The sequence below is a fragment of the Pseudophryne corroboree genome, chromosome 9, assembly GCF_028390025.1.
Source record: "Pseudophryne corroboree isolate aPseCor3 chromosome 9, aPseCor3.hap2, whole genome shotgun sequence".
In the NCBI taxonomy this organism is placed as follows: Eukaryota; Metazoa; Chordata; class Amphibia; order Anura; family Myobatrachidae; genus Pseudophryne; species Pseudophryne corroboree.
The window spans coordinates 98850832-98871006 of NC_086452.1; the positions used below are offsets into that span (position 1 = coordinate 98850832).

The following is a 20175-nucleotide window of genomic DNA, read 5'->3' on the forward strand; positions in this document are numbered from 1 at the left end:
CTCAAACCTGGACGACGCGACTCGCCCTACCGCCTCGATGACGGCTGGCAACAAAGCCGCATCGATGGGCCGCCTCCTATCCGGTGGCGACGGCGCAACTCGCGCCCACCCTTTCATTGCCTTCCGCAGAACCTCGCTTTTCGTTACGTCAGGGACGCCTCGCAGCTTGCAGAAAAATGAGATGCCTGCCAAATACCGCGATACCACTGCTCGTGACCTACCGGAGACGTAAAGCTGCGACGCCCTTGGACAAACGCCTCCCATTCACTCCAAGCTTGTTCGTAAGCCTTGAGCGTGGCTGGCGCTACTGACCGCAACGCTAGACCCTCCAGTCCGGCCCGATCACCTGCCAAACCTAACCGGGACAATGAAAACCTTGCTCGTTGGCCTCAGGTGCCAACAACCAACACCTCTCCCACTGTCCTCGCGACAAAGCGTCGACAATCCCATTCTCCAAACCGGGCACATGTTGCGCGCGGAACCACAGGTTCCTACGCAAGCATGTCAAAAGCAATTGCCCTAGCACCCGCATAACCACCAACGACTTTGCCCTCTGGTTATTAATCGCATGCACCACGCCCAGATAATCGCATCTAAACAAAATGCTGCGATTAGCCAGCCGATCGCCCCAGACCTCCAACGCCACCATAATGGGAAAAACTCCAGAAGCAAAAGGTCCTTCGTGAAACCCCCGCGATGCCATTCTGCCGGCCACGAGGCCGCGCACCAAGATCCCTCCAGATGGCAACCGAATCCAGAGGCGCCCGCTGCGTCGGTGAACAGCTGCAACCTAGCGCTGTCCGCCATTGGGGCCTGCCATATACACACCCCGTTGAAGTCCTCGAGGAACGAGGCCCATATTGCCAAATCCCTCTTAATCTCTGAGGACAAACGCACGAAATGGTGCGTTCTGGCACACCCCGCAGTCGCCCTTCACAGCTTCCGGCAGTACACACCTAAAAGCGAACTCAAATGAGCCGGAAGGCGCCTGGAGCCTTCTTAGGAACCACCCCCACTGGAGAGATGACCAAGTCATCCCCCGAAGGAACACGCCGCGTTGTTAAACGTGAAACATTTTCCTTTTGTGGTGGCACGCCCCCCTGCGCGGACTGCCGACCTACCTGACTTGGCCAATCCGCCGTCCGCGCCGAACCACTGGGAGGACGACCCTGCGTGGTGCCCGTCCGCCCCCGGCTTCCGGGGCTCCTCCGCCTGTAGCGAAGCCCGGGTGACCTTGAGCCCAACCTCAACGTCCTTGAACCCGAAGTCCATGACCTGCAAACCTTCCTGTTGTTCCCTGAATTCCTGATCGTACCTGCGCCACTCCGATCCCGAAGACGTGCGCTGCATGTCATGTACGAGATGCAGGTACCTAATTATATTCGTGTGCTCTGCCGGCCTGTCCTCCAGGTAAGATGCCGCGAAGACCCAGAACCCGGCCAGGCAATTATCGAAGGTACGGAATGCCTCAGCCCCGATGCCCTTCTTTGCGCCGCCACCTTATACTCTTTCTTCGCGACCTTCGTCAATACGAACACGTCCACGAAGTCCCCCCTCCAAATCTTCTTGCGGCAGCTATCTCGCAGCCCCCGCAGTACAGCAGTATAGACGAATCGCACGACACCGGGCAAATTGCGAGCTTCTTGGCCCTACGCGCTTCCTCGCTAAGCCGCTTGCGCCTGTTCCGCTGCCCTCTTGGCGAATTTATGCCCGCTTCTTTGCCCTAGTTGTGCTACTGACTTCGGACGCCTGTGACTACATTGAAGATGAGGAAGAGGAAGAACTACGCGAACTAGAGCTCGTGGAGGAACCCGAATACCGACTGCACCACCTTACCTGATGCCGCCGACTGCCCCGACATGGAATCTTCCGGCGCGTCCAAATCGTTGCCTTCCTCCTCGAAATCTGCCATCGCCTCATCCCCGAGCTCCCTTGAAAAAGAGGAAGAAGCGGAGGACCCCTCCAGCACTCACGGCACATGCCGCGGCCTCAGTGCTGGGGGCGTTGCGGCCGTGAGCTCCCCCGCGTCCTGCCCTGGACCCTTTTGTAATTCTGCGGCGACCGTCCCGAGCTCACGGCAGGCGCGTGCCACCCGCTGCGCCGCCATAGCCCGCAGCCCGCCGGAACGAACAGCCGTTCTAGGGGAGGCAGCTGCGGCTAGCGGCCCTAACACCTTCACCGCTGTGGCCAGGGCCGAGCCAGCGCTCCGGAGGGGTCGTGACTGCCCCAAAACGCGGTCCTGGGTCCTTCGCCGGGGCCCGCGTGCGACCACGCACTCGCCGCCCGACATGCGTGTGCCGGGCATCCGACGCACGCTGCCCTTGCGGGAAAGCGGAGGCACCGCTGTCGACGCCCGCACTGCCCTCGCCTCCGAATTTGTCCCCTCTTCCCGTGTATCAGAACTATCCGATGCCGCAGAGGGGGGGGGGGGGGGTGGGGACTGCCGCGAGCTCCTGCGGCGCGTGCAGCAGCCCCGCGGCCACTAACCCATTCCCTGTCCCCCCTCCTCCCCCGCAGGCCGCTAGATTCCGGCCCTGGGGGAGTGATCTGAAAAGACCGGGAACCCCGCGGCGCAGCAGAGCGCGCGCGCACTGCTCCGCTTTCAGTGGACACGGGCTCGCGCACCCGGTGACCTCTTGCTGCCGCACCCCTTCTCCTTGGTATCGCACTGCCCTGCCAGTGATCATAATTGCCCTGTCTCCCCTCTCCCCCCGGCTCCCGCCGGACTCCGGCTGCCTGGGAGATAGCAGGGGAGACAGCAGGGCCGGCGGCGCTGCTGCGCACACACGTGCGCGGCTAGCGGCGCCAGAGGCAAGCGTGGGCGCGCGCGCACCTCGGGCGCGCGCCCCACTGCTCTCTGTCACCACAAGGCCTCTTGTCTGGGCTCCTGCATTAAGAGCTCCATTAGCTTAACCTGGTTGATCACTGCCTCTCCCCCTCCCTCCCCGCTCCACACCGTGTTCCGGCTGCGGGGGAGAGGGCTGAGGAGACAAGGAGGAAAGCGGCGCCGCTGCGCGCACACGTGCGCGAGCGGCGCCGCCGGAGCCGCGCGTGGGCGCGCGTCCCACTGCTTCCGGTCCGTGCTCTCTCAGCCGAAGCGTTTGGGGATGACGCCGTGCGAGGCCCTGCGACAGGCCTCGCTCGGCTGGCCACCGTCCCCCGCCCAGTGCCCTCCCCCCACCTGGAACCACTAGCCGGCCCCGGCAAGGGGGAAGAGCTGGGCATCGAACTCAGTCTCCGGTCCCTGGATGAGCGCCTGGCGCGGCGCGCTCCCGCGGGCACCCGGCACTGGGGCTTCCCCGGCCATGCCCGGAGGCAAGGGCTGCTGCCCGCCCACCTCCGGGCGGCCTGACTCCCTCTCTGATCCTCCTCGTCGGCCGCTCCCGCCAGTCACATCCGGCCCGGCTTCCGCCAGATCCCTCGAGGAGGCCCTAGGAGACGGGACGCCGTCCCCAGGGCCAGCCAGCTCGCCCCCGGAACCAGCCCCCACCGCCCGATGAGCGGTAACGTGGGCGAGTGGCAGCCAGAGCACTGATGTGTGACCTAAATGCAGGGAGCTGACAATAGAGATGGCTACTGACTCTCTGTCTCAACACAGTGACTCGAATCATCAGGAAGTGTGAATGACTCGAGTCACTCACTGTTTCATGAGTCGAGACAGCAGCAGCAGCAGCTTCTCTCAGACAGAGGGAGGAAACTCTGTGTCCTGTGTCCTTCAGTCAGTGTGTTCTGCTGTCTTTAGCTGTGATTGGCCAGAGGCTATACCAGGTGACACCCAGTGGGAGGGGGGAGGGAGCAGTCACGACTCACCAGTCAGTGAGTGCTGTGCTGCTGTGCCTGATCCATGTCATGAATCATGATTCATCCTGAGTCTGCCAGTGAGGGAGACAGTTGTACACTGTGGAGACTCAGTGAATGAATCTGATTCATGCAGCAGGAGGTGGAGCCCCTGTGGTACAGGGCTCTCGGCTCAGTGCTCACTAATCCTGCTCAGTGTGATTGTGGGTGGCAAACTCCCTGGAGGCTAGATAGTGGATAATATAATAAATCCACGGCCACCTAAAATCATCCAATCAGCAAGGTATGCAAGATAAAAAAAAAAAAACGTTTTTATTTGGTTTAGTTACAGAATGAATGATGTGTTTCATGGCTGTTAAGCTTTCTCTCCTCAGCCAAAAGTAATGTCATATTCTATAACTAGTATGCAATAAGTGGTTATTAATAATATATCAACATAACAGTAAATCTATGTTAACATATTATTAACAATCAGGGCATAAGCAGCTGCCTCCCCCAGATACACTGTACAATCACTGCAGCTGAATAACTCCATGAGTCCAGCACTGATCCTCCAGCACTGGCAACTCACTGATTCATGTGCAGTCTCTGCAACACATTCCACTACAGATGAGTCATGACTCATGTGCCGGGACACTGACTCCAGACACTTCACTGAACTGAGTCATGTGTCTCAGCTCAGTTCAGTGAATCACTTTGCCCATGACTAGCTGACAAAACACTGAAATGTATAAATCCGAAAAAGAAAATGGGGGGATTCTGCAAAGCAGCACTTACCCCAAAGCAAATCACCAAGAGACTTAAGATGGCCTCTCCTTCCCTATATATAGCAAACCCTCCCCCTAAAGAAGGCTGTACTTTCCTCACAGCTAGGTCCACCCCTCCCCAGATGTTTAACTCTTTCCTCTCCTATGCAGTCAATACTCTCTCCCTATTCACCCTCGCAGATTAACACCTCAACCCTGGCACACCAAATGCCCCATTATCTGCAGAAATGCTCACGTATTGCAGAGCGACAGTGCAGGAAATCATGCTTTGAGGCAGAGTAAATTGCATCTCCACCCAGACAAATTGTTTTTTTGCAGTAAAGACTTGGCTGCATTATCCGCTTACATCTCCCTACTCTAAGGGGGCTGGGACGGGGTTTGGAGGGGGAGTGTAGGCATGGCCAAAGTACAGCAAGTGTGTGAAATACGTCCCAAATCTAACTGGTGGGATGACTTGTGGATACACAATATTTCTAAGACACACCCAATTATTAAAGTATATCTACTGCGATCTAATATCAGGGTTATAATGTACTGGACGTTCATATTTTACTTTCAGAAATGTTTCAGTTTAATATTTGCAACTTGTTCAATTTCCTTTAACAGGTTCCATTTCATTTGGGTACTAAGCTACACTTTTTGGTGCACTGCGTTTATGCCTATATTTTGTATGTATTTTACATTTGAGCTTAGTCACAAGTTGCATCTAACTCTGAATCAGGCCCATATATGCTTTAAAAGGATCACAAGCGTGAGGAGACATGGCAGTTAGGAAGAGGGATGGCAGTCTGGAATTGGGGTAGTACTAGGAGGGAAGAAAAGGAGATACTGTGAGGGGATCAGTACGTAATCCCGCTGGACGGGATCCCGGCGGTCGAAATACCGACGCCGGAATCCCGACCACACAATCCCGACAGGGGTGGCGTGCGGAACGCAGCCCCTTGCGGGCTCGCTTAGCTCGCCACGCTGCGGGCACGGTGCCTCGCTACGCTCGGCACACTATTATATTCTCCCTCTATGGGTGTCGCGGACACCCACGGAGGGAGAATATGTCGGGATTGTGGCGGTCGGGATTCCGGCGTCGGTATTTCGACCGCCGGGATCCCGTCCAGCGGGATGTTGACCGCATCCCACTGTGAGTATAGGTAACAGGTAATGGAGGGAGAAATTTTGGGCACATGGTTTATGTTTTAAAGATTAGAGAAGTGGACCAGTGGAGAAGTTGTCCATAGAAACCAGCTTTGAGGTATCATTTATCAAATACATTGTTTGGTTGCTATGGGCAACTTCACCACTGGTCCTCTTCTCCACTCTTTTCACTGCTTCATACAGCCTCCCCTAGATAAGTTGGTGACTCACAGACAAGTTCTTCACTAATGCATGAAGCGAAAGAGGATGGGAAAAACAGGGAGGTTTTGGGATGAATGTGGATTGTGGAAAAGGGATCATATCAAACACTTGCAGGCTTCTGAATTGTATTTTAAGTATAAGCTCTTAAACACAGTAATACTAACAGGAAGCCTCTGGATCAACATTCCCCCCTACAAATATGTAACTAGATGGTGTGACATACAGTAGCTTTTAAAATTATGTGATGATACTTTCTGTAACAATAAAAGGTGATGGTGGTGTCTACTCTATGGGGTATATTTACTAAGGTCCCGATTTTATTTGAGATTGCATTTTTGGCCGAAAATACATCTCGGAAATTTACTAAACACAAATCTCAGCAGTGTTGGGGCAATTCGTATTGAGATACACTGCTGTCCACACGAAATACGAATCAATAGACCATTGGTCAAACACAGTTGTTTGTTCACAGACACCTCATACAACACAGGAATTTACTAAGGATTTGTATTCTCAATCACTGCCGACAATAGCCAAACACTGATGGAAAAGCATGGAATTCATACAGAAATAGAACTTCAGATCAGTAAGATCCGTGCATGCTTTTCTGTGTAAAAGTATATGAAATAGTAAAAAAAAAATTTGAACAATTGCGCAGGATCCCCCCTCCTATGCATAACCAGCCCTGGGCTCTTTGAGCTGGTCCTGGTTGTTAAAATACCAGGACAAAAATGCGAAGGGGTCCCCCGTATTTTTAAAACCAGCACCGGGCTCCACTAGCCAGGGAAATAATGCCACAGCCGGGGGATACATTTATGTAGATCCCTGCGGCTGTGGCATTAACCCCCCAACTAGTCACTCCTGGCCAGGGTACCCTGGGGGAGTGGGGACCCCTACAATAAAGGGGTCCCCCTCTCCAGGCACCCAAGGGCCAGGTGTGAAGCCCGAGGCTGTCCCTGGCACCTGTGGGCTGTGGTTGCCGGGCTGATAGCCATAAAAAGTGTAAAAAAAAGATTAAAATAAATATTGTCTTTTGGTGTGGAACTACAGGTCCCAGCAAGCCTCCCCTGCATGCTGGTACTTGGGGAACAACAAGTACCAGCCTGCGGGGCATTAAATGGCCCGCTGGTACCTGTAGTTCCACACCAAAAGAAATTAAAATAAACACACACACCGTGAAAGTATACATTTATTAAAAATCACGGTCTTAAACACACTCACACATACTTACCTACATCCCAAAATATTATACTCACCTATTATCCTGTGTAGATCTGTCCTCTTCAAGCTGTGTCTCCCGGCTGTGGCATTATCTCCCTGGCTAGTGGAGCCCAGTGCTGGTTTAAAAAATACCCCTACGTCTTTTGCCCCCCGTATTTTTGGAATCAGTGGGGTAATTCAGACGTGATCGTAACAGCAAATTTATTAGCAGTCGGGCAAAACCATGTGCACTGCAGGGGGGGCAGATATAACATGTGCAGAGAGAGTTAGATTTGAGTGGGGTGTGTTGAAACTGAAATCTAAATTGCAGTGTAAAAATAAAGCAGCCAGTATTTACTCTGCACAGAAACAAAATAACCCACCCAAATCTAACTCTGCACATGTTATATCTGCCCCCATTTAGCACTGCCACGATCATTTCGGAATGACCCCCATGGTTTTGCCCAACTGCTAACAAATTTGCTGCTACGATCAAGTCTGACTTACCCCCCCAAGAGCCCAGTGCTGGTTGTATAAATACCGGGGACCACTATACATTTCCCCATCGGTATTTTAACAACCAGGACTGGCTCAAAGAGCCCGGGTCTGGTAATGCTTAGGAGGGGGGACCCGTTGGAAAGGATCCGACAGGTATTGAATACACCCTAATGTCTGCATGAAAATCATTTACTGTTCTGATTCTGATACCTGGGAATGTGGGGGGATTTCTTAAACCTCCCAAAGAACAGAAGTGAAAGTGTTGCCTATTGTAATCACACAGATTCTAGCTACCATTTTAGAGAATGTTCCAGATAAATGATAGCTTACATCTGATTGGTTGTTTTGCTCAATACCTACACTTGCCCTTTTTTAAAGAATTGCTAAATCCCCCCTAAATACATTAGATTTCTAAATGAAATTGGCACATGTGAAACATACATTAAATTGTATTTGTTTATTTCTAACACATTTCCAGGGCTCCTGGCACTGACCCAGAATGGACCACGTAACTGTCTCCAGGGCTTTGGTTTGGTTCTTACTCTGCTGCCCATATTATCTTCTGAGCTCCTCAGCAGCCATCGGATCCACAGAAGCCAAGGACTGCAGCGGCGAGAAAGAGCTCACCATCACTCATATCTACAGTGTGCCCGGAGAGGACAATGCACAGCTTCACACAGTGGAATCAGACGATAAGTCACTGGTGTTCAGGCATCAACTTCGGCTGCAGACCCCGGCTGCAAACTGTGAGAGGGATGGGCTGATAAACGACCTCCTCGCCAGGCTGCTAGCTCTAGAGACAGAGATGAAAGAGGTGAAGGAGCAGTATCAGGGCTGTTGCCAAGCAGGTAATTCTTCAGTGTATTACTCTCTGATGGCACTGTGGGCCTTTCTGTCCCAGACTAACGTTACTAAACGCTTGTGTTGTGGTTCATGATCTCTAGAAGTCTGGTCATCTGCAACCTTTTCTTTCCAAGGGCACACAGGGGCATTGATCTCCTGCTCAATCAATATGATACATTCACCTGTGCTCTTGAGCAGACCTTCAGAAAGTCTTAGTATTGACAATTATTCTCTGACACAATGGGGCGATCAGTGGGATGTGTTTGTGTGTTTGGCTTCATTCCATTTCAGATAGAGCATGAATAAGAAGAGGTAAGTAGTTCACATGCCATGTAGGTACTGTACGTGGACTTGTTCTTTCATGACCAAAAATAATAATATATATAATTATCGGCAGTGGTCTGTCCCATCTCTGATGTGCGCACATCGCAGTAGTGATGGCCATCAAAGGTGATACCATTGATGGTCCATTGTTTGAAACCATTGTTAGAAAACTATTAGTGGTTTAGCCATCGATGGTTGAAATCTGCGCTTTTACAGACCTCAGCTATCGGACCGGAGTATTTATCTGCTGTGCATGTGCAGGCGCCATATTTTCGTGGGTGCTTGGAAGTCTGCACACAGGTTCCCGCATGTCTTAAATCAGCTGTGTCTCAATGTAGGCCTGCGTGCTAACCATATTCACTGGAAGAATGACACATTCTCTCATTGATGTGAATTTGGAAGAACTTGGGCTGGTATTCAATTAGCCCTCATAATTTTTCACTCGAAAACAATGGGCTAATAGAGGCACCGAGCATAATCCCTGATAGGCAAGGCCGTACTGGCCCACCGAGGTACAGGGGAAACCCCCGGTGGGCCCCACTGCCTAAGGGCACATCCCCTCCTCTAGCGATTAAGTTCCAGACTGTGCATTTGAATTATAAATTATACATATGATACCTTATGCTGCAGATGACTATGGTGTACTCTCTGCAGTGCATTGCTATTATCAATCTGTTACTTATCAGGCACATGCACTAGCAGTATTTACTGCACTTACTTAATGGTTAGCCAAGCATCTATTGTGGCTTGGCTGGCCACACTGCAGTACCTCTGGAGGTTGGCAATGGCCACACCCCTAAGCATGGGCCCCTAGTACTGCATTTCCTTGGTAGGCCCTTCAAGCCCCAGTCCGACACTGCTGATAAGTGCAGGGTATCGGGGCTAATTGAACAGCCCAGGCAAACCAATTAGCTGCGGTAAATGACTGCAGCTAAATGAATACCCTCCCCTCCCTTATTGAAAAAAGTTACTAAATTACAATTATTCAAAAGTTTGTTAACAACCTCTGAAAACATATGATATGACAGCATTGCAGAAAGACACATTCCACCGTTAAAGCAAAAGTTCTCTATGCTGTACTTTTTATAGTTGAGACCCAAGGTTTAATTTTAAAGCAGCAGTTTCTTCATCTCTCCCCCCCCCCCCCCCCCCCACTGTTATGGTGACTGCTGGGATTTTTCCAAAATTCTATGGGTACCAAAATCACTTCTTAGGGCTACAGTTTAAACAGTACTGTCACACGCCATAGGCGGCGTTCACGCGCTTACCCCTGCGTGCCTGCTGGTCTGTGTTGCGGCCTCCGCCTTCGATGGTCCACGGGCTCCGGCACCTGGCTGACGCGGCTCCCGGCATCACGTGGGCCGGGAGCAGGTGACGTCATCAGACTGTTCCGCCAATCCAGCGGAGCCGGGAGATTCAAAGGCAGACGCCGGGCAGCGCCTCGGTGCCTGAGTATCGTCTTTTCCCCTGAAGTGGATGCCAGTGCTCTTGTTCCCGGCGAGTCTCTCTGCAGTCGTACCCTAGTGTCTCCGGCGCTTCCAGGTGCCAGTTGCTGCACAGTTCCAGCGTATACAGCGGCTGGTGTGTTCCTCTGCAATCCAGTCACCAGTGCTTCTTGGAGTCAGCGTGGGCTGCGGGCTAAATGCCGCTCTCAAGTTCTACAAGTCTTCAGTGTCTTTAAACACCGCTCTCAAGTTCTACAAGTCATCTGTGTCTTTAAACACCGCTCTCAAGTTCTACAAGTCTTCAGTGTCTTTAAACACCGCTCTCAAGTTCTGCAAGTCATCTGTGTCTTTAAACACCGCTCTCAAGTTCTACAAGTCATCTGTGTCTTTAAACACCGTTCTCAAATTCTACAAGTCATCAGTGTCTTTAACCACCGCTCCCAAGTTCTACAGTGTCTTTAATCATCGCTCTCAAGTCATACAAATCATCAGTGTCTTTAACCACCGCTCACAAGTTCTATAAATCATCAGTATCTTTAGTCACCGCTCTCAAGTCATACAAATCATCAGCAACCACCGCTCACAAGTGTTTCAAATCATCAGAGTCTTTAACCACCGTTCACCAGTTCTTCAAATCATCAGTATCTTTAAAAACATCACTCACAAGTTCTTCAGTCACCATTATCTTGTACCAACACTCACAAGTACTTCTTTTCCTGGAATCTTTAACATTGCTTACAAGTTCTCCTATAGGCCTGGACATTCCTTCCATACGTTCCTTCTCTGCTATGTGACATTGTGTTGCTCCCTTCCTGCAATAAAGTTCTTTCATATTTTCACCAAGCTTTACTGTCAGAGTCCTGTATGAGGAAGACCTATATCAAGCCATCCCTGTTCCGACCCAACTGTGGTTCCTCTCCCCTACCATTGGGAGAACCCCCGAGTTCACAACACCCCCGACCTAGGTCAGTGACAAGTACAATGAATAATATTATTGCAATGTATGTGATGAACCCTCATTGCATTTATTATCTGACTCACATTAATAAAACACCATGGGCACAATACACCATATACTAAATATGTATTCTCATACCTAATATGAAAACAGAATTTAAATATATTGAAATATACTTTGCCTATTATTTCTGTAGGTGTTTAAAGGTAACCTTTTATAACGCCATTGTGTTTAATTGATATTCTGATGTCTATGAAATTGCAAATTACATAAACCATTTTACAGTAAGTGTGTTTAGTTACTGTATGTGTAGCTTTATGTTTCCTCAACAAGTGTCTTTGAGATGAGTAAATTATTGTCTTGGCTGTATCAACAGTATTTTAGTTTATAGTCCTTCTTGATTTCATTTTCACTTGTATTTTAAGATTACTTGTAACATAGCTTTGTATTAATTTGGTGCAGCCTTACAAATTAACAGGATTGGGTATTGGTGGTCATTCCGCGTTGATCTCTAGCTGCATTTGTTCGCAGCGCAGCGATCAGGCTAAAGAAATGGCAGTTCTGCGCATGCGTATGCGGTGCAATGTGCGAGCGAGAAAATTTAAAAGTGCCCCCCCCCCATGCGCGCGGCGAAGGCGCGCGCGCTCCTGGAAAAGTGGGCGTGGCCTCTGAAAAAGTGGGCGTGGTATCGCCCCCCCCAGCAGTGCCAGCTACACATGACATGCCCTCCAGCAGTGCCAGCTACACGTGACATGACTCCCAGCAGTGCCAGCTACACATGATAGTGTTCACTTTTTAGGGCAGGTTGCTGATCACAGGGAGGGCACATTTTTAAGTTAGGTGGGCAAAATGATGTACATATTGTAATGCTTGTTGTTCCCATTTCCACACGCTAAAGCATGGACAGTGCGCGCCGAAGGCGCGCAGCAAAAATTTAGGGGAGTTACTTCGTGGGGAAGGTGCGTAGCCACATTATAGTGGCAATTCACATTACACCACACAGTAGTGCAGCTAATACACATTGCACCAGGTAGAACCTCCTATAAGAGCACGTTAGACACATTGCGCCAGGTAGAGCACTGAGACACACTGCCCAGCCACAGACGCCTAGCGGGAACACTACATGATATGCCCCTCAGCAGTGCCAGCTACACATGACATGCCCCCCAGCAGTGCCAGCTACACGTTACATGCCCCCCAGCAGTGCCAGCTTCATAAATGGCCACACAGTTCCAGATATGCCCCCACAGTGCCAGATACATTAATGCCCTCACAGTGCAAGATATGCCCCCACAGTGCAAGAAATGCCCCCACAGTGCCAGATACATAAATGCCCCCACAGTGTCAGATACATAAATGCCCCCACAGTGCCAGATACATAAATGCCCCCACAGTGCCAGGTGCCTGATACATAAATGCCCCCACGGTGCCTGATACATAAATGCCCCCACGGTGCCTGATACATAAATGCCCCCACAGTGCCAGATACATAAATGCCCCCACAGTGCCTGATACATAAATGCCCCCACAGTGCCTGATACATAAATGCCCCCACAGTGCCTGATACATAAATGCCCCCACGGTGCCTGATACATAAATGCCCCCACAGTGCCAGATATGCCCCCCACAGTGCCAGATATGCCCCCCACAGTGCCAGATATGCCCCCCACAGTGCCAGAAATGCCCCCCACAGTGCCAGAAATGCCCCCCACAGAGCCAGATATGCCCCCACAGAGCCAGATATGCCCCCACAGAGCCAGATATGCCCCCACAGAGCCAGATATGCCCCCCACAGGGCCAGATATGCCCCCACAGAGCCAGAAATGCCCCCACAGAGCCAGATAAATGCCCCCACAGTGCCAGATAAATGCCCCCACAGTGCAAGATAAATGCCCCCACAGTGCAAGATAAATGCCCCCACAGTGCAATATATGCCCCCACAGTGCAATATATGCCCCCACAGTGCCAGATATGCCCCCACAGTGCCAGAAATGCCCCCCACAGAGCCAGAAATGCCCCCAGTGTGCCAGAAATGCCCCAACAGTGCCAGAAATGCCCCCCACAGAGCCAAAAATGCCCTCAGTGTGCCAGAAATGCCCCCACAGTGCCAGATAAATGCCCCCACAGTGCGGATCCCCCCCCCCCCCAAATACCTGCAGCGCTGGGGAGGAGTACTGCTGTCCGCCTGTCCGAGTGCGGGAGTGCTGGCGGGCGAGTGAGAGTGAGCCTGGGTCCGGGTGCGGGCGGCCACTTGTGTGCGCTATGCGCGTTGCCGGCGTCTGACGTTAGACACCGGCGCCGAGCAGCACGCATAGCGCACACACGGGCGGGACGGGCCAATGCTGCACACACAGGGCCGGCTCCAGCATCGAATATGGCGGCGCCAGTGCGCGGCGCCCATTAAGGGTGGCGCCCTGCGCGGCCGCTCTATTCGAACATGCCTAGAGCCGGCCCTGCTCGGAATGACCCCCTTTATGAGTTATGCTTGACATTTATCTGCTGTAACAGAAGCTTATGGGCTTCTTCCACATTAATCCATGAGAGGGATCTAATAGGATCCCTCACCGTGTCCCCCACAGCTCACACATGCACTGGCCAATGGCTGTGCATGTGCAGAAGGACTCACAGGTCATAAACCATGAAGTTGTCTCATTGCAAAGGACATCTCTTATCCAAAGAACTGTCCTTTGCAACTTTAAATGCAAGTGTACATGCATGCAGCGTTACTAAACTATGCAGTGGTGGGCAGTGGCATATCTATAATGGGTGCAAGATGTGCAGTGCACATGGTCCCCCTGCACCCATTACTTAAATACTTACCCCTCCTGAGTCTCGCGTCGACTGCAGCAGCACTGCACAAGTCACTGGGAGAATGGCAAGGTAGACATTTTCCTGGCATTTTGCACATGTGCAGTAGGAAAATCACTGGCAAAATGGCCACCGCACCATTTTTCCGGAGTCCTGCACATGCGCACTAGTTTCTGGCACAGCATTGGGGTCTCCTAGTGACCATACTGCTTAGAAACTACTGCGCTGCCAGCTAGAGAGAAAGGGGCCCGGCAGGGCTGTTTCTCCCAGTGTGAGCATTAAAAAAATGCGCCCCCCCCCTCATAGATATTCAAAAATGTGCCCATCCCATATACATAAAAAAAAACTATTTGGCGCGCACTAAAAGGCAAGCACGTTCCCAATGAAGGTGTGTGACCTCACTAAAATGGACATGGCCTCATTAAAATAGGCGTGGCCTCACAGGAAAATACTACATTACACCCCAGTTTTTGACCCTACAACAACAGACCTCGGCCACGACTGGAAAAAATAATCAATCCACCATATTAAGTCCCGGACAGTAATGCCCCGTGTACCATATTATGCCATACACCACAATGATCGTGATACAGTATGCCCTACAGTAAAGCGTCTAATCACTTTTAAATGACCTGCTTGTTGCCAGGAGTTTCATGCACTGGATGTCACGCTCGTTGTCAGGGGTTTCATGCACTGGGTGTCACGCTCGTTTCCAGGGGTTTCATGCTCTGGTATCCATGCTCGTTGCCAAGGGGAATGCTCATTACCAAGGGGGTGTAAGTATATTCGCAAGGACAGATTTCCCGCTCCCCCTCTTGCCTCTTCCCTAGTACTAGTTTCACATAATGACGTGTTTGTGTCGTCACATTACGATGCAACCGCGTCATACCACAACCCCCCCCCCTTGAACTATGAAAGAGGGAGGAGGATGAGCACAAAGTACCGCAGCGGTGCACCCCATGCAATCGCACGGCTCATCCGTCTCAAGAAACGGCCCTGCGGCCCAGATGAAGACTGCACACTGGCCCCCTCCTCCCTTAATATGCCCCAGGTGGGGGGATGTATCGCATACAAAATGAGATGCTTGATATATCCCTCCAAAAAGTTGTCTGTATACACAAATACTACTTCACGAAAACCGGTTACTAACAGAAAATTATTGTTGTCTGTACGTGTATAATGTTCCATTGCAAATAAGCATACTATATCGGTCTCTGAGACAGGGTGACTTTCTCTGTAGGAGTAATGATGTATTATGGGTGTGTTTTGGAATTACGTTTGACTGTCTGTCTATCCTATATATACTTTTTATGTGCCCATCTGTAGTTAGTATATATCGCCCACATAGTATTTCTGTAATACTTAGCAGTTACTGAGTTTATTTTAATTAATGCCTTTTTTTGACCAACCTTTCATTTAATTGTCGTCTTTATTTTCCTTAAATGCGTACTATAAGCTTCTTCATTTCTTTTTCATGGAAAATATCCAAAAGAACCTGCAATGAAAGTGGCCATGAGGCAAGATTTGTTACCAATCCCATATCTCTTTCAAGGACATTAGACATTATGCCATCTTCCATTTCACAAAGATACTTTAGTACATTGAGATCTTAATTACAAAATTCAGAACTGAAACCTAATGGTAACAAATCTTTTTTTTTTTTTTCACTTGTTCCAAGTCATTTAACGTTGCTCAGATATTACTGGACATAACGTCACTGTAGATTAGTTTCTCTGACATGTTTAAACAAATTGCTGGTAACATTCCTATAATTGAATTTAATAGACTAAAATGTTGACCCTTTCTCAGTACTTATGTACTGTACATTCATTTAGTGAGATATTTATAACACCTTCTATAGGAGACACGTGGAGACCAATCGGTTCTAGCTATCAGTTTATAGACTGTATTAGATACATTATAGCTATAATCTGATTGGTTGCTGTGGTCAGCATCTCCACTTGTCCTAAAGGCTTGATAAATCTCCACCTGACTTATACTGCAGGATGGGTTGTCACTGGGAGAGATTAGCAACAGAAGAAACTACTAGGTCCTAGCAATGGGAATGATGGTGAGTCAAACGTCAAAGGCCATGAACACAGGTTTTTGGCCAAAAATAAGTCACGTTCAGGATCATGGACACAGGTTTGGAGTCAGGGCTAGCCAAGATCGGTAAACTAGCACAGCGTAGTATTGCTAAGCAAAGAACTGAAATGCTGTTTCTAGCAGGAACGTGCAGTCAGGGGAGGCAGTGCCTCCCCTGTGATTAATTATTACAATAATACAAAGAAGATACTTATGACACATATTCTGTGTTATCACTATCTTCTTTATTTAATTCTAATAATTTTACCTTATTAAATTAGTGTGGGAGGCACTGATAGCAGTGCCTCCCGTAGACAGTGGGAATGGGGATTGAGCAGGGAGCGGGGCCAAGCACTGGGCTGTAAAAGCCCATAAAAAAAAATACTGAAAGCGGCACATCTACAGGTGCCTCGTTGACAGTGATGCCCATGTCAGCTAGGCAGCTTTGATTGGACAGCGGATCCAGTGCTGGTTCCACTGTCCAATCACCCATACGCGGCGCTGCAGGCGGAAGTGGTGCCTGGACCCAGCGGTGACTGGCGTTGGAGCCGCAGCTGTCCCGGCTACAACAGCGGTGGCGATGGGAAGCCCAGAGAGGTGGTGCGTACGGCGGCAGCAACGGAGGCCAGCGCTTTTCCCTCTCCTTCCTCCGCTCTCCCAGCCAGCAGCACAATCCCAGGAGCCTACACTGTCAGGTGAGAGAGGGGGGCCGCTGGGCTGTGTATTGCATTGGTATATATATATATATATATATATATATATATATATATATATATATTTCTGCTGCAGGGTACACTGGGCTCCACAAGTCTGTACAATGGGGTGTAGAGTAGGATCTTGATCCGAGGCACCAACAGACTCAAAGCTTTGACTGTTCCCAGAATGCACAGCACCGCCTCCTATATCACCCCGCCTCCCAGCACAGGAGCTCAGTTTGTCAGTTGGTGCTGCAGCAAGCAGGCACTTAACAGAAGGGCTGGTCCAAGCAGCCCTGAAAAAAGCTTTTATGAGGTAAAAAGTGAAGACTTCAAGGGCAGCAGCGGTGGTAAATGTTTTGTGACATTCACTGCTGCAGCTCCAGCTCTCCCCAGCGGCGCTGTACACTCCCGAGCCCTGGTTGCCGGGTACCTACAGCGGAGGCTCTGGTTTTCTTCATGTTAGACACACACGGCTGGGGCTCTCCAGGATCGCGTGGCCGCGCTTCGGGAGGTGGCAAGTGGGTCCCGCTCGCGGGACCCGATCTTTATCGTGATCCGACGCGGTCAGTGGGAGGCGGGGCGCGCGCGCTGGCGGTAGACACTGTGGCAGTACAGGCGATCCCACTAGATCACCAGGGCATGGGCGCAGGTCGGGTTTTCTCTCTAAACCCCTTCTTATATCGCCCACAGTACCCGGTGGTTTTGCCAGCAAGGGGGATAAGGCTTAGACCTGAAGCTCCTCCCCCAGCCCCAGGGCGCCATTTCCCGCAAATGTTCCCGCCCTGGAGCTGCATCTTTGTCTTTTCCTCACTCCCAGTCAGTGTCTGCGGCGCCATTATCCCTCAGCTCACTGTTCCTGGGACTGCTTGGGAAAATCCTCCTATGTAAAGTAGAGATGAGCGGGTTCGGTTTCTCTGAATCCGAACCCGCCAGAACTTCATGTTTTTTTTCACGGGTCCGAGCGACTCGGATCTTCCCGCCTTGCTCGGTTAACCCGAGCGCGCCCGAACGTCATCATGACGCTGTCGGATTCTCGCGAGGCTCGGATTCTATCGCGAGACTCGGATTCTATATAAGGAGCCGCGCGTCGCCGCCATTTTCACACGTGCATTGAGATTGATAGGGAGAGGACGTGGCTGGCGTCCTCTCCATTTAGATTATAAGAGACTGAGAGAGATTTACTGGAGCTGACTAGGAGGAGTACTGTTACTGTAGAAGTGTAGAGACTGAGTGGAGAGAGTTTACTAGTGAGGACAGTGCAGTTTACTTTATAATCCGTTCTCTGCCTGAAAAAAGCGATACACAGCACACAGTGACTCAGTCACATACCATATCTGTGTGCACTGCTCAGGCTCAGGCCAGTGTGCTGCATCATCTATTATCTATATATAATATTATATATATCTGTCTGACTGCTCAGCTCACACAGCTTATAATTGTGGGGGAGACTGGGGAGCACTACTGCAGTGCCAGTTATAGGTTATAGCAGGAGCCAGGAGTACATAATATATTATATAGTGAGTGACCACCAGACACACAGTGCAGTTTATTTAATATATCCGTTCTCTGCCTGAAAAAAGCGATACACACAGTGACTTAGTCAGTCACATACCATATCTGTGTGCACTGCTCAGGCTCAGGCCAGTGTGCTGCATCATCTATATATATTATATATCTGTCTGACTGCTCAGCTCACACAGCTTATAATTGTGGGGGAGACTGGGGAGCACTACTGCAGTGCCAGTTATAGGTTATAGCAGGAGCCAGGAGTACATAATATTATATTAAAATTAAACAGTGCACACTTTTGCTGCAGGAGTGCCACTGCCAGTGTGACTAGTGACCAGTGACCTGACCACCAGTATATATAATATTAGTAGTATACTATCTCTTTATCAACCAGTCTATATTAGCAGCAGACACAGTACAGTGCGGTAGTTCACGGCTGTGGCTACCTCTGTGTCGGCACTCGGCAGCCCGTCCATAATTGTATATACCACCTAACCGTGGGTTTTTTTTCTTTCTTTATACATACATACTAGTTACGAGTATACTATCTCTTTATCAACCAGTCTATATATTAGCAGCAGACACAGTACAGTGCGGTAGTTCACGGCTGTGGCTACCTCTGTGTCGGCACTCGGCAGCCCGTCCATAATTGTATATACCACCTAACCGTGGTTTTTTTTTCTTTCTTTATACATACATACTAGTTACGAGTATACTATCTCTTTATCAACCAGTCTATATATTAGCAGCAGACACAGTACAGTGCGGTAGTTCACGGCTGTGGCTACCTCTGTGTCGGCACTCGGCAGCCCGTCCATAATTGTATATACCACCTAACCGTGGTTTTTTTTTCTTTCTTTATACATACATACTAGTTACGAGTATACTATCTCTTTATCAACCAGTCTATATATTAGCAGCAGACACAGTACAGTGCGGTAGTTCACGGCTGTGGCTACCTCTGTGTCGGCACTCGGCAGCCCGTCCATAATTGTATATACCACCTAACCGTGGTTTTTTTTTCTTTCTTTATACATACATACTAGTTACGAGTATACTATCTCTTTATCAACCAGTCTATATATTAGCAGCAGACACAGTACAGTGCGGTAGTTCACGGCTGTGGCTACCTCTGTGTCGGCACTCGGCAGCCCGTCCATAATTGTATATACCACCTAACCGTGGTTTTTTTTTCTTTCTTTATACATACATACTAGTTACGAGTATACTATCTCTTTATCAACCAGTCTATATATTAGCAGCAGACACAGTACAGTGCGGTAGTTCACGGCTGTGGCTACCTCTGTGTCGGCACTCGGCAGCCCGTCCATAATTGTATATACCACCTAACCGTGGTTTTTTTTCTTTCTTTATACATACATACTAGTTACGAGTATACTATCTCTTTATCAACCAGTCTATATATTAGCAGCAGACACAGTACAGTGCGGTAGTTCACGGCTGTGGCTACCTCTGTGTCGGCACTCGGCAGCCCGTCCATAATTGTATATACCACCTAACCGTGGTTTTTTTTTCTTTCTTTATACATACATACTAGTTACGAGTACACTATCTCTTTATCAACCAGTCTATATATTAGCAGCAGACACAGTACAGTGCGGTAGTTCACGGCTGTGGCTACCTCTGTGTCGGCACTCGGCAGCCCGTCCATAATTGTATATACCACCTAACCGTGGTTTTTTTTTCTTTCTTTATACATACATACTAGTTACGAGTATACTATCTCTTTATCAACCAGTCTATATATTAGCAGCAGACACAGTACAGTGCGGTAGTTCACGGCTGTGGCTACCTCTGTGTCGGCACTCGGCAGCCCGTCCATAATTGTATACTAGTATCCAATCCATCCATCTCCATTGTTTACCTGAGGT

At 49.8% G+C, this 20175-nt stretch overlaps 1 protein-coding gene and 1 long non-coding RNA gene across 6 annotated transcripts in view; one reads left to right on the top strand and one right to left on the bottom strand.

Moving 5' to 3' along the window:
* Positions 1-20175, top strand: part of LOC134957652 (tenascin-N-like) — a 618734-nt gene that overhangs the window by 478967 nt on the left and 119592 nt on the right. For all 4 annotated transcript variants that reach the window (XM_063939692.1, XM_063939695.1, XM_063939693.1 and 1 more), the window contains one exon: positions 8092-8461. In XM_063939692.1, the coding sequence (XP_063795762.1) occupies positions 8113-8461 (349 nt within the window). In that variant the 5' untranslated portion in view covers positions 8092-8112. The remainder of the gene's footprint in view (positions 1-8091; positions 8462-20175) is intronic.
* Positions 1-20175, bottom strand: part of LOC134957654 (uncharacterized) — an 86672-nt gene that overhangs the window by 50295 nt on the left and 16202 nt on the right. Inside the window, exons 3-4 of one of the 2 annotated variants that reach the window (XR_010186696.1) lie at positions 15401-15486; positions 8056-8406 (exon numbers count right to left, since the gene is read on the bottom strand). This is a non-coding gene — a long non-coding RNA (uncharacterized LOC134957654). Of the gene's footprint in view, positions 1-8055; positions 8407-15400; positions 15487-20175 lie in introns of those variants that run through there. The other variant, XR_010186695.1, reaches the window with a different exon arrangement.